At 46.1% G+C, this 14276-nt stretch overlaps 1 protein-coding gene across 2 annotated transcripts in view; it reads right to left on the reverse strand.

Annotated features, from left to right (window-relative positions):
- Slc16a14 (solute carrier family 16 member 14) overlaps positions 1 to 9319 on the reverse strand; it is a 29570-nt gene extending 20251 nt beyond the window's left edge. Inside the window, exons 1-2 of one of the 2 annotated variants that reach the window (XM_021173497.3) lie at positions 8914 to 9319; positions 3465 to 3742 (exon numbers count right to left, since the gene is read on the reverse strand). In XM_021173497.3, coding sequence (XP_021029156.1) covers positions 3465 to 3729 — 265 coding nt within the window. In that variant the 5' untranslated portion in view covers positions 3730 to 3742; positions 8914 to 9319. Of the gene's footprint in view, positions 1 to 3464; positions 3743 to 8766; positions 8888 to 8913 lie in introns of those variants that run through there. The other variant, XM_029470408.2, reaches the window with a different exon arrangement.
- Between the last annotated feature and the right edge of the window lie 4957 nt (positions 9320 to 14276).

Raw genomic sequence — 14276 nt, forward strand, 5'->3', positions numbered from 1 at the left:
TTACAGTGCCTGGTCACATTGTGTCTGCCATCAGGAAGGAGGGAGAGACAATACTGGGGCTCAGCCAGCTTCCTGCAGTCCCAGAATTGGTGCCGCTCACGGTCATGGTGGGTCTTAACCTCCTCCGTGAAATCAACCCGGAAACTCCCTCAGAAACTCCCACAGGGGTTTGAGTCCAAGTCAGTGGAGTTGACAGGGAAGACGGTGCATGGTCCTGGACAAGTGCTCTGCCATTCAGCTGCAGCCCAGCCTTGTCTGCTCTGTGTGTATGTATTCAAAGATTTCGCTTTTCATACTTAGTTATTCACTATGTAGCCCCAGCTAGCCTGGAGCTTGCTATGTCGACCAGGCTGGCCTGGAACTCACAAAGATCCACCTGCCTCTTCCTCCCAAGTGCTTGGATTACAGGTGTGCACTGAGACAGCTGGAAACATTTATTTTTATTCGTTTTCAAAGTGCAATTATTTTATGGGTGTGTGTGTTTTGCCTGCATGTATGTATGTGCACTGTGTGCATGCCTGTTGCCTGCAGAGTTCAGGAGAGGGCATCAGATGCCCTGGAACTTGAGTTTTAGATCATGAGTTACTTGTGGGTGCTGGGAATTGAACCCAGGTCCTCTGTAAGAGCGGGGGTGCTCCTAACCACTGACACCAATCCGGCTTCATTAGTTTGTTTTTAGTTCTGTGTGTCTGTGAATGGGTGTGTGCACATGAGCGCAGGTGCCTGTGAAGACCAGAAGTGTCAGATACTCCTGGAGCTTGGAGTTATGGCAGTTGTGAGCCACCGTAGATGAGGGCTGGGGACTGAACCCAGATACCCTGCAAGAGCAGCAAATGTTCTTAACCATGGAGATATTTCTTCAGCCCCTTGTCTGAAAGTGCATAATTTGAAACATGAATATAGAGACTTATTTAATAAGTTCTGATATTAATGATACCAATTCAGTTAACTTCTTATAACAGACTTACTATATACTAAATACTATATGTAAGTATATAAGCACATGCTATATATTAAATATGTGTACTATATAAATAACATAAAGTCAGACCACTGGTATAGTCATCTGAGAGAATTATTGGAAGTAAATGAAATTGAGATACCATAAGTTTGAAGATATTTCTCTACATACATTAAAGAATAAAACCAAATACGAGTCCTATATAAGAGCAGCTGGTACTCTTATCACAGAGCCATGTCTCTAGCCCTACATTTTAATTCTTATATATTCATACTCACTCAACCATGCCATAGTTAGGGGACCAAGTGACCCAAATTGGAATGTGTGTGGCTCATGGCTTTGCTACTGACAGCCCTTTGAGATATGAAAAACTGGCAAGCTACAATACACTGCTTCCCCCATCATAGAAAGGGTTCAGAGGCAAGCTTTTCTGATATGCAAGCTTATGAAACATCCCAAGACATTTGAGAAAAATAAAAGGAAAGGCAAAGCACAGTTGTGTGAATATCCCTAGCTGAAGGGTTTCACAAGCCAGACAGAAGGAGTAAGCTGCTGTCCTGACAGGAGCATTAAGGAAGTGGACAACAGCTGGCAGCATTGAAGTAATATATTAATATCTGCCGGGTTTTCTAGTTAAGTGACCGTTACTTACTGAGGCTTCAGGCATTCACACTTTGTAAATGATAAATACTGTAACTCCTCTGTAGTTAGGGTTTAATTACTTTTAAGGCAATGGGCAGGAACTCCTCACTACCATTCTGGCAAAATGAAAAGACCTAACACTTGTAAGTCTCTCTCTCTCTCTCTCTCTCTCTCTCTCTCTCTCTCTCTCTCTCTCCCTCCCTCCCTCCCTTCCCCTCCTCTCTCTGTCTCTCTCTCTCTCCCTCTAACACATTCTCTCTCTCTCTCACTCTCTCTCCCTTCCCCTCCTCTTCCCCCAACCCCCCAAACCACACACATCCCTCATGCAAATAAAGAACCCTTGCATCACACTCCAACCACCACATGGGCAGGAGGATTAGGAGTTCAAAGCCAGTCTCCAGCTGCATAGTGAGTTCCAGAACAGCACAAAAGGAAAATCCAACCCAGATCTAGTCCTTTCTCTATGACTCCTGTTTGGGAACAAATGGCTCTAAGTTGCCATGCAGGTACTGGGAACTGAACCCTGGTCCTCTGGGAGAGCACTGAGCTATCCTTCCAGCCCAGTCTTTAAGAAGATCAATGAAGAACTGAAGGAGTCAAGCATTTCATAGACATTTATCAAGAATCTTTTCACACACATATTTGTGCCCTTGGGTCTCATGTGCTCATTACACAGCTGATGCTGGCTTTGAAATCCTAATCCCACCGTGTGATGGTTTGAGTGGGACATTTCCTCCTTAGGCTCCTGTATTTGTACACTTCATCCGTGGTGGGTGGTGCTATTTGGGAAGTTATAGGACCCTTAGGAGGTGGAGCCTGGCAGGAGGAAGTCCATCACTGGGGGTGGGCTTTGAGGGTGTACAGCCTTAGTGCACTTCCAGCCTGCTCTCCCGACTTCTGGCATGTGAATAGAATACTCTTGACCCTGGTGTTTTATTACAGCAACAAAAAAGTAGGCAGTCCTGACTCATCCTTCGACTTGATTGGCAGGAGATGCAGTGCTGGGGTAGACTGCTTGCTTAGCATGTGTGAGGCCCTGGTTCTGATTCACAACATTGCCAAAAAAACCCCAAAACCAAACAACAACAACCCCCCCCCCAAAAAAAAAAAAACTGGGCTGGCTCAGCGGTTAAGAGCACTGACTGTTCTTCCGAAGGTCCTGAGTTCAAATCCCAGCAACTACATGGTGGCTCACAACCACCCATAATGGGATCTGATGCCCTGAAGACAGCTACAGTGTATTTACATATAACAATAAATAAACCTCATATACATAATAAATAAATAAATCTTAAAAAAACAAAAACATTCATAGGAGTAGAAAGTGAACAGGGATATCGGAAGTTCAGGTCAATCTTGACTATGTACTAAGTTTAAGGCCAGCCTGGGCTACAGGAAACCTTGTCTCAAAACAACAGAGATGTGGTAGTCTCTAAGAAAACACTGAGAGAAGGCCAATCCCAACAACAATGTTAGATGAGGAGAAGGGATGAATCATCAGTTATAGGATCAGTGTTGGGGACAATGAGATGTCTCAGCAGGTAAAGACTCTCAGTGACGTAACTTGAGCTTCATCCCCAGGACTGAGATGTCAAAGGAGAGAATCAGCTTCTGTAAGTTGTCCTCTGATCTAGACAAGTGTCACTCACACACACCACACACACACACACACACACACACACACACACACACACACGGCTAAATGGTAAATTTTGTGTTCTGAACACTTCAATTTTAAATGGTGGTGATGCCACTGATACCCAATACCTAATGTTTTAGGAATGTGATGTCTGTCTTACAGCAGGGAGTCATCATTTTATAACCACCCAGTCTTAGAACAGGTGTCAGCGAATGTACGTACCCACGATCAAGGTGATGCCCATGCTCAGGGAGCTGACCCAGGCGGTCAGGCCGCGGCTCTGGTGGAACTCTTCAAGCCACTCTACGTTGAGGACTCCTAGGGCCATCTGTGAGCCCATGATGAGGATGTGAACAAAAAAGGAAGAGAGGACCATCATCCAGGCCCACCCGCCATCGATATCCGGGTGGGGCTTCAGTGTCTTCTTATTCTTAGCCTTTCGGTCATCTTCAAGGTCATACCCGATATCTTCATGACTCGTATACATTTTCTAAGGTTTTCTGAAACACACGCAGTAAATAATTTCATCACACATGGAAACAAACAACACCTTCCTCTTTTTTTTAGACAGCTCTACCTCCCACTGTGACCAAAGTCGCTTCAGGGTCAAATGATGCTCAAGTTAGAGCAGATTAGTGTATGATACTGGTGCATCTGGGACATGCTTTGCCTCTTTACAGATCACTTTAAAGCCTGTCTTCATGATCACCTCACGGGTATTATAAACTTAAAGAAGTGAGGGTAGGGAGAGACACAGAGGAAAGGAGGGAGAAAGAGATGAAGAGAAGGAGAACACACATCCTGGATTTGGTGGGTTAAGACAGACCAGTCTCATAAGAAAGATCTGACCTCTGAGCCTGGGGGAGGAGGGTCTAGGCAGAGCCAAGATAGATGGCAAACTAATATAGAGGACAACCTCAGATGTTGTTCCTCAGGTATTGTTTCTCTGGAGCTGGCCATCTTGGTTTTTAAGGTCTCTCACTGGCCTGGAACCCACACATTCAGCTGTACTCGATGGCCAGTGTGATCCCTAGGGGTCCACCTGTCACTCTACCTCCATATATGGTGCACATATATGTGTATGTGCTTGTTTGAGCATCCAGAATTCACAGCAGGCTATTGAGTGCCTTCCTCTGTTCTTTGCCTTACCGCTTTGAGACAGAGTCTCGCATGGAATAGAAAGCTAGCTAGCGAGTTAAATGCTGGGCTGACAGGCACATGTCGCATGCCTGGCTTTTTATATGGGCTAGGGCTTGAACTCGGATCCCAGGCTTGCAGGACAGAGACTTTACTGCATGAACCATCTCCCTGGCTCCTTATCGTGTTCCCAACCCTTACTGTAAATTGATCCAGCAGTTACTTCAGAGACCTCTTAGCCTGACTTCACATACAAATAGCGCTGACTCCCACGTTACTTGGGAAGTAAGCTCTTAAGAGACTGAGCAATGGGCACTCACCTCAGAGTGATCTGAGGTTATAGCCCATGAGCTCCTGAGGTCAACAGTACCAGTGTTGTTGTTGAGACAAAGGACCAGAGTGACTACACATCATCTGTCACCCTACATGTCTGTGTGGAGATTTCATTTCTGTTTAAAATGGTGAGATGGAACTCCAGGTGTGGTGGCATGTGCCTTTATCTCAGCACTCAGAAGGCAGACACAGGGGGATCTCTGTGAGTTCAAGGCCAGCCTGGTCTACAAAGTGAGTTCCAGAACAGCCAGGGCTACACAGAGAAACCCTGTCTCGAAAAACAAAACAAAAAAACAGTGAAAAAGAGAGTGGGGAAGTGGGGGAAGTGGGGGAGGTGAGGGAGGTGAGAGGCTGCTTTGGAGAGTGGCATTTTCAGTTGATTCACACAAAAATGTTTCACTTGCTTTGATTACAACCTTTGGAACTGAAATCCACTTGTATTTATTTTAGAACAGAAGAAGGGATGTAGCTCAGTGGAAGTGCACTGACCTAGCGTGAGTGAAGCCCTGGGTTTGACCACCAACACCACAAAAGTCAAATATAAGAAGGAAAGCCGGGGGCTGGACAGATGGCTCAGTGGTTAGGAGCACTGGCCTTTCTTCCAGAGGATCCAGGTTCAGTTCCCAAGACCCACATCATATGGCTCCCGACTGCCTGCAGCGCCAGCTTGTTTAATCTTTAACAAGATTAAAAAATCTTGTTTTTAATAATAATCAAAAACCCTAAAAACATAACAAGTAAAAAAGGTAGAGAGCAATTAAGGGAAACACTGGACATTGATTTTTTTGATCTCTATGACCAAATGTGCACACACCTACACACAGGGACATGAACATACACAAAATAAGAGTTTTCGAATCCACAGAAAAGTACTTAATATTTCAAGTACTTTTCTGTGGCAATATTAAGAACTTTATATTCTTACTGAATTATTTATTTTATGGGTTAAAAGATGTGGTTGCCATCTAACTACTCTGGGCATTTTCAGTTTATTTGATCATAAATAAATGTATTAGCATGCAATGGACAACTGTATGCAAGAGGCCAAGTTTGGATGCAGAAGATAGCACTGCATGCAGCATTTGGGTGGGGTCATAACTTCCTAAGACCCTCAAGGGTTCCTCTGATTTCTCCCTAAAGAGCATATGAAGAGGTTTGGAGGAGCATGCCTGTAATTACAAAAAATGGTAGGCTAAGACAGGAGGATTGCAGCCGGGCGGTGGTGGCTGCAAGTGCTTTAATCCCAGCACTCGGGAGGCAGAGGCAGGTGGATTTCTGGGTTCGAGGCCAGCCTGGTCTACAGAGTGAATTCCAGGACAGCCAGGGCTACACAGAGAAACCCAGTCTCGAAAAACAAAACAAACAAATAAACGAAGAAGAAGGAGGAGGAGGAGGAGGAGGAGGAGGAGGAGGAGGAGGAGGAGAAGAAGAAGAAGAAGAAGAAGAAGAAGAAGAAGAAGAAGAAGAAGAAGAAGAAGAAGAAGAAGAAAAGAAAAGAAGAAAAGAAGAAGAGAGGAGGATTGCTGGGAATTTGAGACCAGCCTTGGGTACACAGTGAGTACTGGTTCAGGCAGGGCTATGCAGCAAAACCCGGTCTTAAAACAAACAAAACCCAGGGGAAACAAAACACTAGCATTTGTGCGTCAGTAACACTAGCATGTGAGAGGCAGAGGCAGAAGGACAGGAGTTCAAGGCCAATCTCAGTTATATAGCAAGTTTGAGGATAGCCTGGGCCTCAAGAGTTTTCTTTTCTTTTTTTTTTTTTGGTTTTTCGAGACAGGGTTTCTCTGTGTAGCCCTGGCTGTCCTGGCACTCACTTTGTAGACCAGGCTGGCCTCGAACTCAGAAATCTGCCTGCCTCTGCCTCCCAAGTGCTGGGATTAAAGGCGTGAGCCACCACGCACGGCTAAAAGGCTTCTTTTTAAGAAACACACACACACACACACACACACACACACACACACACACACAGAACAACAGAACCCCAAAACAAACAAAAAGAAAAAAAAGTATTTGCATTTTATACTTCTGTCTTTCTAAAAGCCATCATTCCTTGATTTCACAATTCACTGTCAGTCTACAGTACAACAAGTGTTTACTCTGACATGATCTGACTTTTCCTGCCACGGGTCACACTTGAAACCTAACTGCCTCTGTAACCATAGTAAAAGGGGACCTCCTAGAAGGTGTCTGTCACCAGGACTCTAACTTCAGGAATGGATTAAGGCCATCATCCCCAGAGTGGATTGGTTGTCTTGGGAATGGATTCCTGATAAAAATGGGATGGGTGTGACTTGATATTTATCCTGATGCCCTTTTCTGGTCCCTCCGACTCTGCATGTTACAGTGTGCAAAAATTCATGTGGGCAAAACACATAAAATACATAATTTTTTTTAAAAAAGGAGGCTGGAGAGATGGCTTAGAAGGCACGAGCACTTGTGCCTCGTACAAAGGACTGGTATTTACTTTCCCAACACCCACATAGGGTAGCTCACAACTGTCTGTAGTTCCACAGGACTTGATGACATCTTCTGGCCTCAGAGGGACACGGTGCACACATGGACAAGCAGACACATACATATATACACTTAAAAATTGTGAAAGCCTTTAAAATTTCATAAAGTAGATAAAAAATAAAAATCATAAATAAGGGCAGAGTGGCACTGAAGTGACAAATGTTAAAATGTAGCTACGTAGCAGAGTAACGGGAAATGGAATGTCATTTTTTTCTGCAATGTATTATAGACTAAAAATAATTAACATTTTTTTACAGTTCCGTCACAAGATGACTTTTTACAAGCAAGCTTTTCATTTTTAATTGGGCTGTCACCGTGTCGCATTCGATAAACTAATTATAATGAGAAGCAAGACCGGGGTTGGGGTGGTGTGTGACAAGTTACAACTAAAATTGCAATCCCTTCCCGAAGCAGTCAGAGCTAATGGCAGGTGAGTTCTTCAACTGAACGCACAGAATTTCAGGCCGGTAGAGGGCGCTCTCGAGACCATGAGGCTGCAGAGCTGAAAAGGAGGGCAGCAAGCGAAACAACTGGACAGTGAACTCCAGCTAGCTTCATGTTGTGTTAGGGGGTAGGGGGTGGGGATAAGAGGATAAAGCCTCCAATGGGTCAGGGCTGTGCTTGGCGGCTTTTGCCACGATGGTCTTGGCCAGTTGGCATTATGGTCCTAAACGACCCCATTTTACAGATAAGACAACTGAGACATCTATGTTTGTGTCTGACAGGGTCTCACTTAGCTCAGACTTGGAGGATGACCTTGAACTCACCGTCCCACCCCCACGGCGAGGAAGGGTGATGAATTACAGTGCTGGATTTAGGCAGTGCGGGGGGAATTGAACTCAAAACCTTATGAATGCTAGGCAAGCACCCTTGCTTGCCTCGCCCTGAAAGTGAGCCCGCTGCTTAATGAGTGCCCTGTGAAGTCCCAATATAAACAAACCTATGGTCAGTCTCAATTTCTTCTTCGCACTGCTCTTCCGTTTTCCCTTTTCCCCTCTCTCCATTGACAAGGCAAAGGTAGTCTAATTCCTTATAAGCATCCCCAGCCATCCTTGCTAACGAGCCTAAGCCTGAACCAACTTTTCCGCAGGAAGAAAGGGCTTAATTGGTAAGCAGAGTTGAGCTCATAAAACCTCCTCAAGCCGTGGCAGCTTCTGCCCGTTAATGGCTGTGCTGGGTCCTCACTGTCCCCCTTTCCTCTTTGGAGATGCTGGCTCCGAGCAGCTCCCGGGGGCTCAGCATTCGTTGTCCTGGTCCAGCTGTGCATGATGCCGCACCCTCCGATCCTCCATCCCCAACAGGGGACCCGGGCACAGACATCTTCTCCCTTGGAGGTCACTAACTGTAGCCCCATCACTGCCTACTTCAAGCCATAAACTGGGGGCCTCAATAGCACCCGAGCGCGAGGCCGGGCGCGGGGGCGACGCGCGCTCTGTTGCCCTGGGGGCGCGCGCCACCCTGGACCGCGCGCATCCCCGCCCGCAGCTCAGGGACAAGGGAGCACCGCCGCCCTGCCCAGGCCCCTCTCTTGTCATACCCTGTCCCTGGCTCTCAGCTCGCAAGGGTCCCAGGAAGAACCGCAACCACCAGTATCGACCGGTATCCACCAGTATCCGCCGGCTCGGAGATGCTCCAACCCTGCGGTAGCCCCCGGCCGCTACTCAATACTGCCCAGGGTACTCACTGCACGCAGCCCGAGAGGCTACGATCTCACTCGGCTCCCAGTCTCGACCTGTGAACTTGCAGGTCCGCTCGGAGAACCCGGGGTCGCTGGGCATGGGGATTGGTGCCAATGTCGACCTGCATCCTGCAGATGCGGCGCTGGGGGCTCGGCTCTTCGCCTCGCTTCGTGCGCTCGGTGCGGGGGCTCCCGGACTCGCCCTCTGTTCACTGTCTGGCCAGGTGAACCTTCTGGAGCCTAAGGCTCGATGCTTCCGTCCCAGAGCCTTTAAAAAGGGTGCGTTTGGAAGGATCCGAGCCTACCCAGAGCTTCCTTCCAATCCGTGCAATTTCAGATCTCCGCGTTGGTATATTCCTATACCGGCTAATTCTGGTTTGGCAGGGGGAAAAAAAAATCTCCGGGCTCCTCACAGGCACTCTCTTGTGGCCAGTTGAAGTTTATCGCCTTGGCTGAGATTCGTCAATGCTGTGCATATTTGCTACCATAGGAAATGTCCCGAAATTTCAGGTGTGTGTAGGGTGGGGGGTGGGGGGTGGTGCGGGGGGGGCTCTTCCTTTTTTTTTTTTTTTTTTTTTTGACTAGGAGGGAAGTAACGAATCAGACCCTCATACGAGTCTCAGACAAAAAGCAGTTTGTGGAGTGATTTCAACACTCATAGCCACAGTGGATTAAAAATCTCTCATCTTTGACCCAGTCTGGGTACCACCTCTTCTCATCCTTCTGAAGTACCTTTTGCTTACACCCATAGGCAAGCAACATAATACTTTGTGCTCTCGGAGAGTTTTTAGTATTTTGTTAAATACATGAAGCAAGCGCTCTTTTACCTAACCTGACCGGCTCTGTACTTTCCTGTCGTTGTTGCTATAAACGACCACAAATACAGTGACTGAAAGCAACACAAATTCATTATTTTACAATTCTGGCAGCCAGAACCTGAAACGGGCCTCCCTGGACTAAAATTCAGCGCGTTGGCACACTGAAGGCTGTGTTCCTCCTGGCAGCTCTAGCTGAGCCACCAGCTTCTGCAGGCTGCCCACACGCCTTGGCTAGCGGCCACTTCCTCATCTTCAAAACCATCGACATTGCATCATTCTGAGTGTCTTGGGTACTCAGGACACACTTTCTCTGTTGTTTGTTTTTCTCTTCCTTTTAAACTTAAATTCTTTTAAACATGTAGCGTGTGTGCATGTGTGTGTGTGTGTGTGTGCTTGCGTGCGACAGTATATGTGTGGAAATCTTTTAGAAGGCAGTTTTCCTTGAACCTTGTGGGTTCTGAGGATTGGTCAGACTTAGTCGTAAGTACCTCTCCAGCCCTTCTATGGATGCCCCGCCCCTCCCTCCCGGTTATCTTGGTCCTTCCTAGATAATTCACACATCTATTTTAAGGCCAGCTGACTAGCAATGTACTTCCATCTGCTACCTTGAATCCCCTCCTGCCGTTTAAGGTCACATAGTCACGAGTTCCTGATTAGGATATAGATGCCTTTGGAGGAGCCCACCATGGATTTCCTTCCCTTCCTCCTTTCTTTCCAAAAGACATTCATGTATATTTTTATTGTCATTGGCTTCACTGACTCTTTTTTTTTAAATATTTATTTATTTTGCCTATACGTATATTTGTGTGAGAGTGTCAGAGTTACAGATAGCTGTGAGCTGCTATGTGGATGCTGGGAATTGAACTCAGGTCCTCTGGAAGAGCAATCCAGTGCTCTTAACCATGGTGCCATCTCTCCAGTCCCCTCCTCCACCCACATGCCCCCGTTTTTGTTTGTTTTGTTTTGTTTTCTTTTAATTTTTTAGAGATAACAGCTCACATGCCCCAAGGTGCCCTGGAAATAGCTATGTAGCTGAGGATGGCTTTGAACTTCCGATCTTCCTGCTTCCATCTCTCAATTGCTGGGATTATAGCCACATACCACCAACGGTCAGTTTATGGAATGCTGGGGATGAGACCGGGAACTTGGTGCATGCTAGGCAATTCCTCTCTGGGTTGTGCCATGCCCCCAGCCCTCCTATAGTCATTTTAATAACCCAGAGGGCTGTGAAGAAGGGCTAGATGAGCACATTTGTTTCTGATGAAGACAGCAGAATAAGCAGACTTTGTTGAGTACTCCCTCGGGCTGCTCCTCTTAGACACCATTCGTTCCAAACACGCTTTTGTCAGCCAGTCAAAATTGGGAAGCCAGGTGTGGTGGCTCACACCTATTTTTCTAGCACTTGGGAGATTGGAGGGGGTTCAAGGCCAGTCTGGGGTTACACAACAGCTTATTCTCGTTCTCTCTCTCTCTCTCTCTCTCTCTCTCTCTCTCTCTCTCTCTCTCTCTCTCCCCCTCCGTCTCTCTCGGAATAGAGTTCCAGGGAAGTACAGATGATCCATCTGTTCTTAGAAGCGGTGCTATGGGTTGATTTGAGTGTGAGGAGGTATCCCCCACAGGCTCATGATTACCCCTGCTTGGTCTCCGGCCATCGTGATGTTTGAGCAGGTTGTGGAACATTTGGGTCACAGGGCACATGTGGCTAGCAGAAGTGAGTGGACTGTGGGTGGACTTTGAGGATTCTATCTGCTTCTGGTGCTGCCCTGAGCACTCTACTTTATGATCCATAAGAAATAAAGGGATACGGACACAGGCCACTACTGTCGTGGGTAGAGCCTCTCCTCTGCGGATCCTTCTTTGCCACTGAAGATGGACCTGGGAAACCTTGAGCCAAAGCAAACCCCTCCTCCTTTAAGTTGCTTCTGTCAGATTTTTTGGGGGGTGAGGTGGGGGTTGAGACAGGGTTTCTCTGTGTAGCCCTGGCTGTCCTGGAACTCACTCTGTAGACTCTGTGGCCTCAAACCCAGAAAGCTGCCTGCCTCTGCCTCCCAAGTGCTGGGATTAAAGGCATGTGCTACCACTGCCAGGCTTCTGTCAAAATTTTGTCACAGTGAAATGAAAACGAATACCAGAGGTCTGTAAGATCAAGATTCCCTCCTGACCTCCCAGGCCTGCAGTCTTGCAGGTCTCTAGGAGTGTGATTTATCATAAATATGGGGAACCATCCCCTTAGTCAAATAACTCCCAAACACTCCCTGGGCCTCTCTGTTATTCAGGCCTCGTTCTATCTAATGTCCCCAGACAGCCTCTTACCCGCCTACTAAATCTATTTTTCTTTTTTTTTTAAGATTTATTTATTTATTTTATGTATATGAGAACACTGTAGCTGTAAAGATGGTTGTGAGCCATTATGTAGTTGTTGGGAATTGAACTCAGGATCTCTGTTCACTCCAGCCCCAAGATTTATTTATTTTTATGTGTAAGTACACTCTAGCTGTCTTCAGACACTCCAGAAGAGGGCGTCAGATCTTATTACGGATGGTTGTGAGCCACCATGTGGTTGCTGGAATTTGAACTCAGGACTTTCAGAAGAGCAGCCAGTGCTCTTAACTGTTGAGCCATCTCTCCAGCCCCTAAATCTATTCTTCTTAATTTACTTTATTTCATGTTTGACTGTTTTCCTTGCATGTATGTCTGTGTACCAGGCATGTGCCTGGTGCCCCAGAGAAGGCGTTGGAACTACAGTTATGTAGACAGTTGAGAGCTGTCATGTGGGTGTAGGAAATAGAATTGGGGTCCTCTGTAAGATCAGCAAATGCTCTTAATGGCTCTCAGCACCCAAGTCATTTTTTTTTTTCCTTTTTCTGAGACAAGAGTGTCTCTGTGTAGCCCTGGGACTCACTCTGTTACTAGATTGCTAGACTGACCTCACTTGCCTTTGCCTCCCGAGTGCTGCCAGGCTCTAAATCTATTTCCTAATATAAAAAAAAATTGCAATGCAAGCCGGACATGTTGTTAGGAGGCAGAGGCAAGCAGATCTCCATGAGGCTGCCCTTATATATATATATAGTGAATTACAGGGTAACCACAGCTACACAGTGGGGTCCTGTCTGGAGGAGGAAAAAAAAAAAAGCAAAGTAAAAAATTAAAAAAATGCAATAAAGGCATCCAGCCTGGTTAGGGAAATGTAAAATGATCTCTAATTTCAGGCGATATGATTATATATACAGAAAAATAATGAAAACCCAAGAAAATGTTAGGACTAGCCACTGAAGTCAAAGCTGTCAGTGCAGTGTCATTTGCAATAGCATCAAAAGGAACGTTCAAGGTTGGAAGTGAAGTGCAGTGAAGGACTGAACTTTGTAAATGTAACTTTTGGTCTCCTGATGTGTTGGGGTCCAGGACTCACCCCACAGGACACATGGACACCAATCTCAGTTAAACGGGAAGAGTTTATTGAACACACACTCCAAGACTGATCGATCAGGGCAACAGCTTAGAGCTGTGTACTGGACATTCCTTTGGGGCAGCTCATAAAGGCTAAAACTGCAAAAACCACAATGAGCTCATATCACGCAGGGAGTGGAAGTGTTTCCTGGTGGTTGCCTCTGACTTAAGCCATTTTAGATGTAATAGTTCATATTGACCTTTAATTTGATGGGTTCTACATGAAGATTATAGCTGTGGAATTTCTTTCTTTCTTTCTTTCTTTCTTTCTTTCTTTCTTTCTTTCTTTCTTAGGTTGTGTGTGCCAGTTACCTTGGGTTTTTTTTTTGTTTGTTTGTTTGTTTGTTTGTTTTTGGTCTTTTTGTTATTTTGTCTTTTTTTTTTTTCCCCAGAGCTGAGGACCGAACCCAGGGCCTTGCACTTGCTAGGCAAGCGTTCTACCACCGAGCTAAATCCCCAACCCCAGCTGTGGAATTTCTTAAGATTAACAAACCTCATAATGTACGAGACATAACAGGGTCTGTGGTCAACACAACGTTGCTCTGAGTCAAGTTATTTTTTTCTGCATTGATGACTGGCAGGCATATTACAGCAACAATACGAAGTATCTGGCAGGCATGGAACAAAACGGCTACAGCTGTGCTGGGGAGACAGGCTTCAACAGATGTAATTGTCATTTCCGAGGCTTACTACTTCTGCTAACCTAGACCTGGTCCTGGAAGCTTCTAGCCTATGTACAATCTAACCTAGGGCCTAGAATGTTTTCAGTCTCTGGGACTTACTGCTAAATAAGCTCACCCCTTCCTGGTTCTTTCTCATCTCCGCTGGCTGGTCAACTCAGCTGTCCTGGCTCAAGCTCCTCTCCAAGTTGACTGATTCAGTCTGGCTTCTCTCTCTCAGCCTCTCCTGAAATGCCCTACTTGGTCTCCAACTAACTCTAGCAATCTGTTCTAATCTTCTGGTTCCTTTTCCTTCTCTGTCTGGCCTATTCTCTCTTCAACCTGTATGTAAAACTCACCTAGTAAAACTGCCCCCTTTCTCATTCTCTCTTTCTCTCTGCACCTCTCTCTTTAGTAGCTTCTCTTTCCTCTCTGTTCTCATTAG

Source organism: Mus caroli, unplaced genomic scaffold (genome assembly GCF_978045245.1).
Source record: "Mus caroli unplaced genomic scaffold, Mus_caroli_1 scaffold_1, whole genome shotgun sequence".
NCBI lineage: Eukaryota > Metazoa > Chordata > Mammalia > Rodentia > Muridae > Mus > Mus caroli.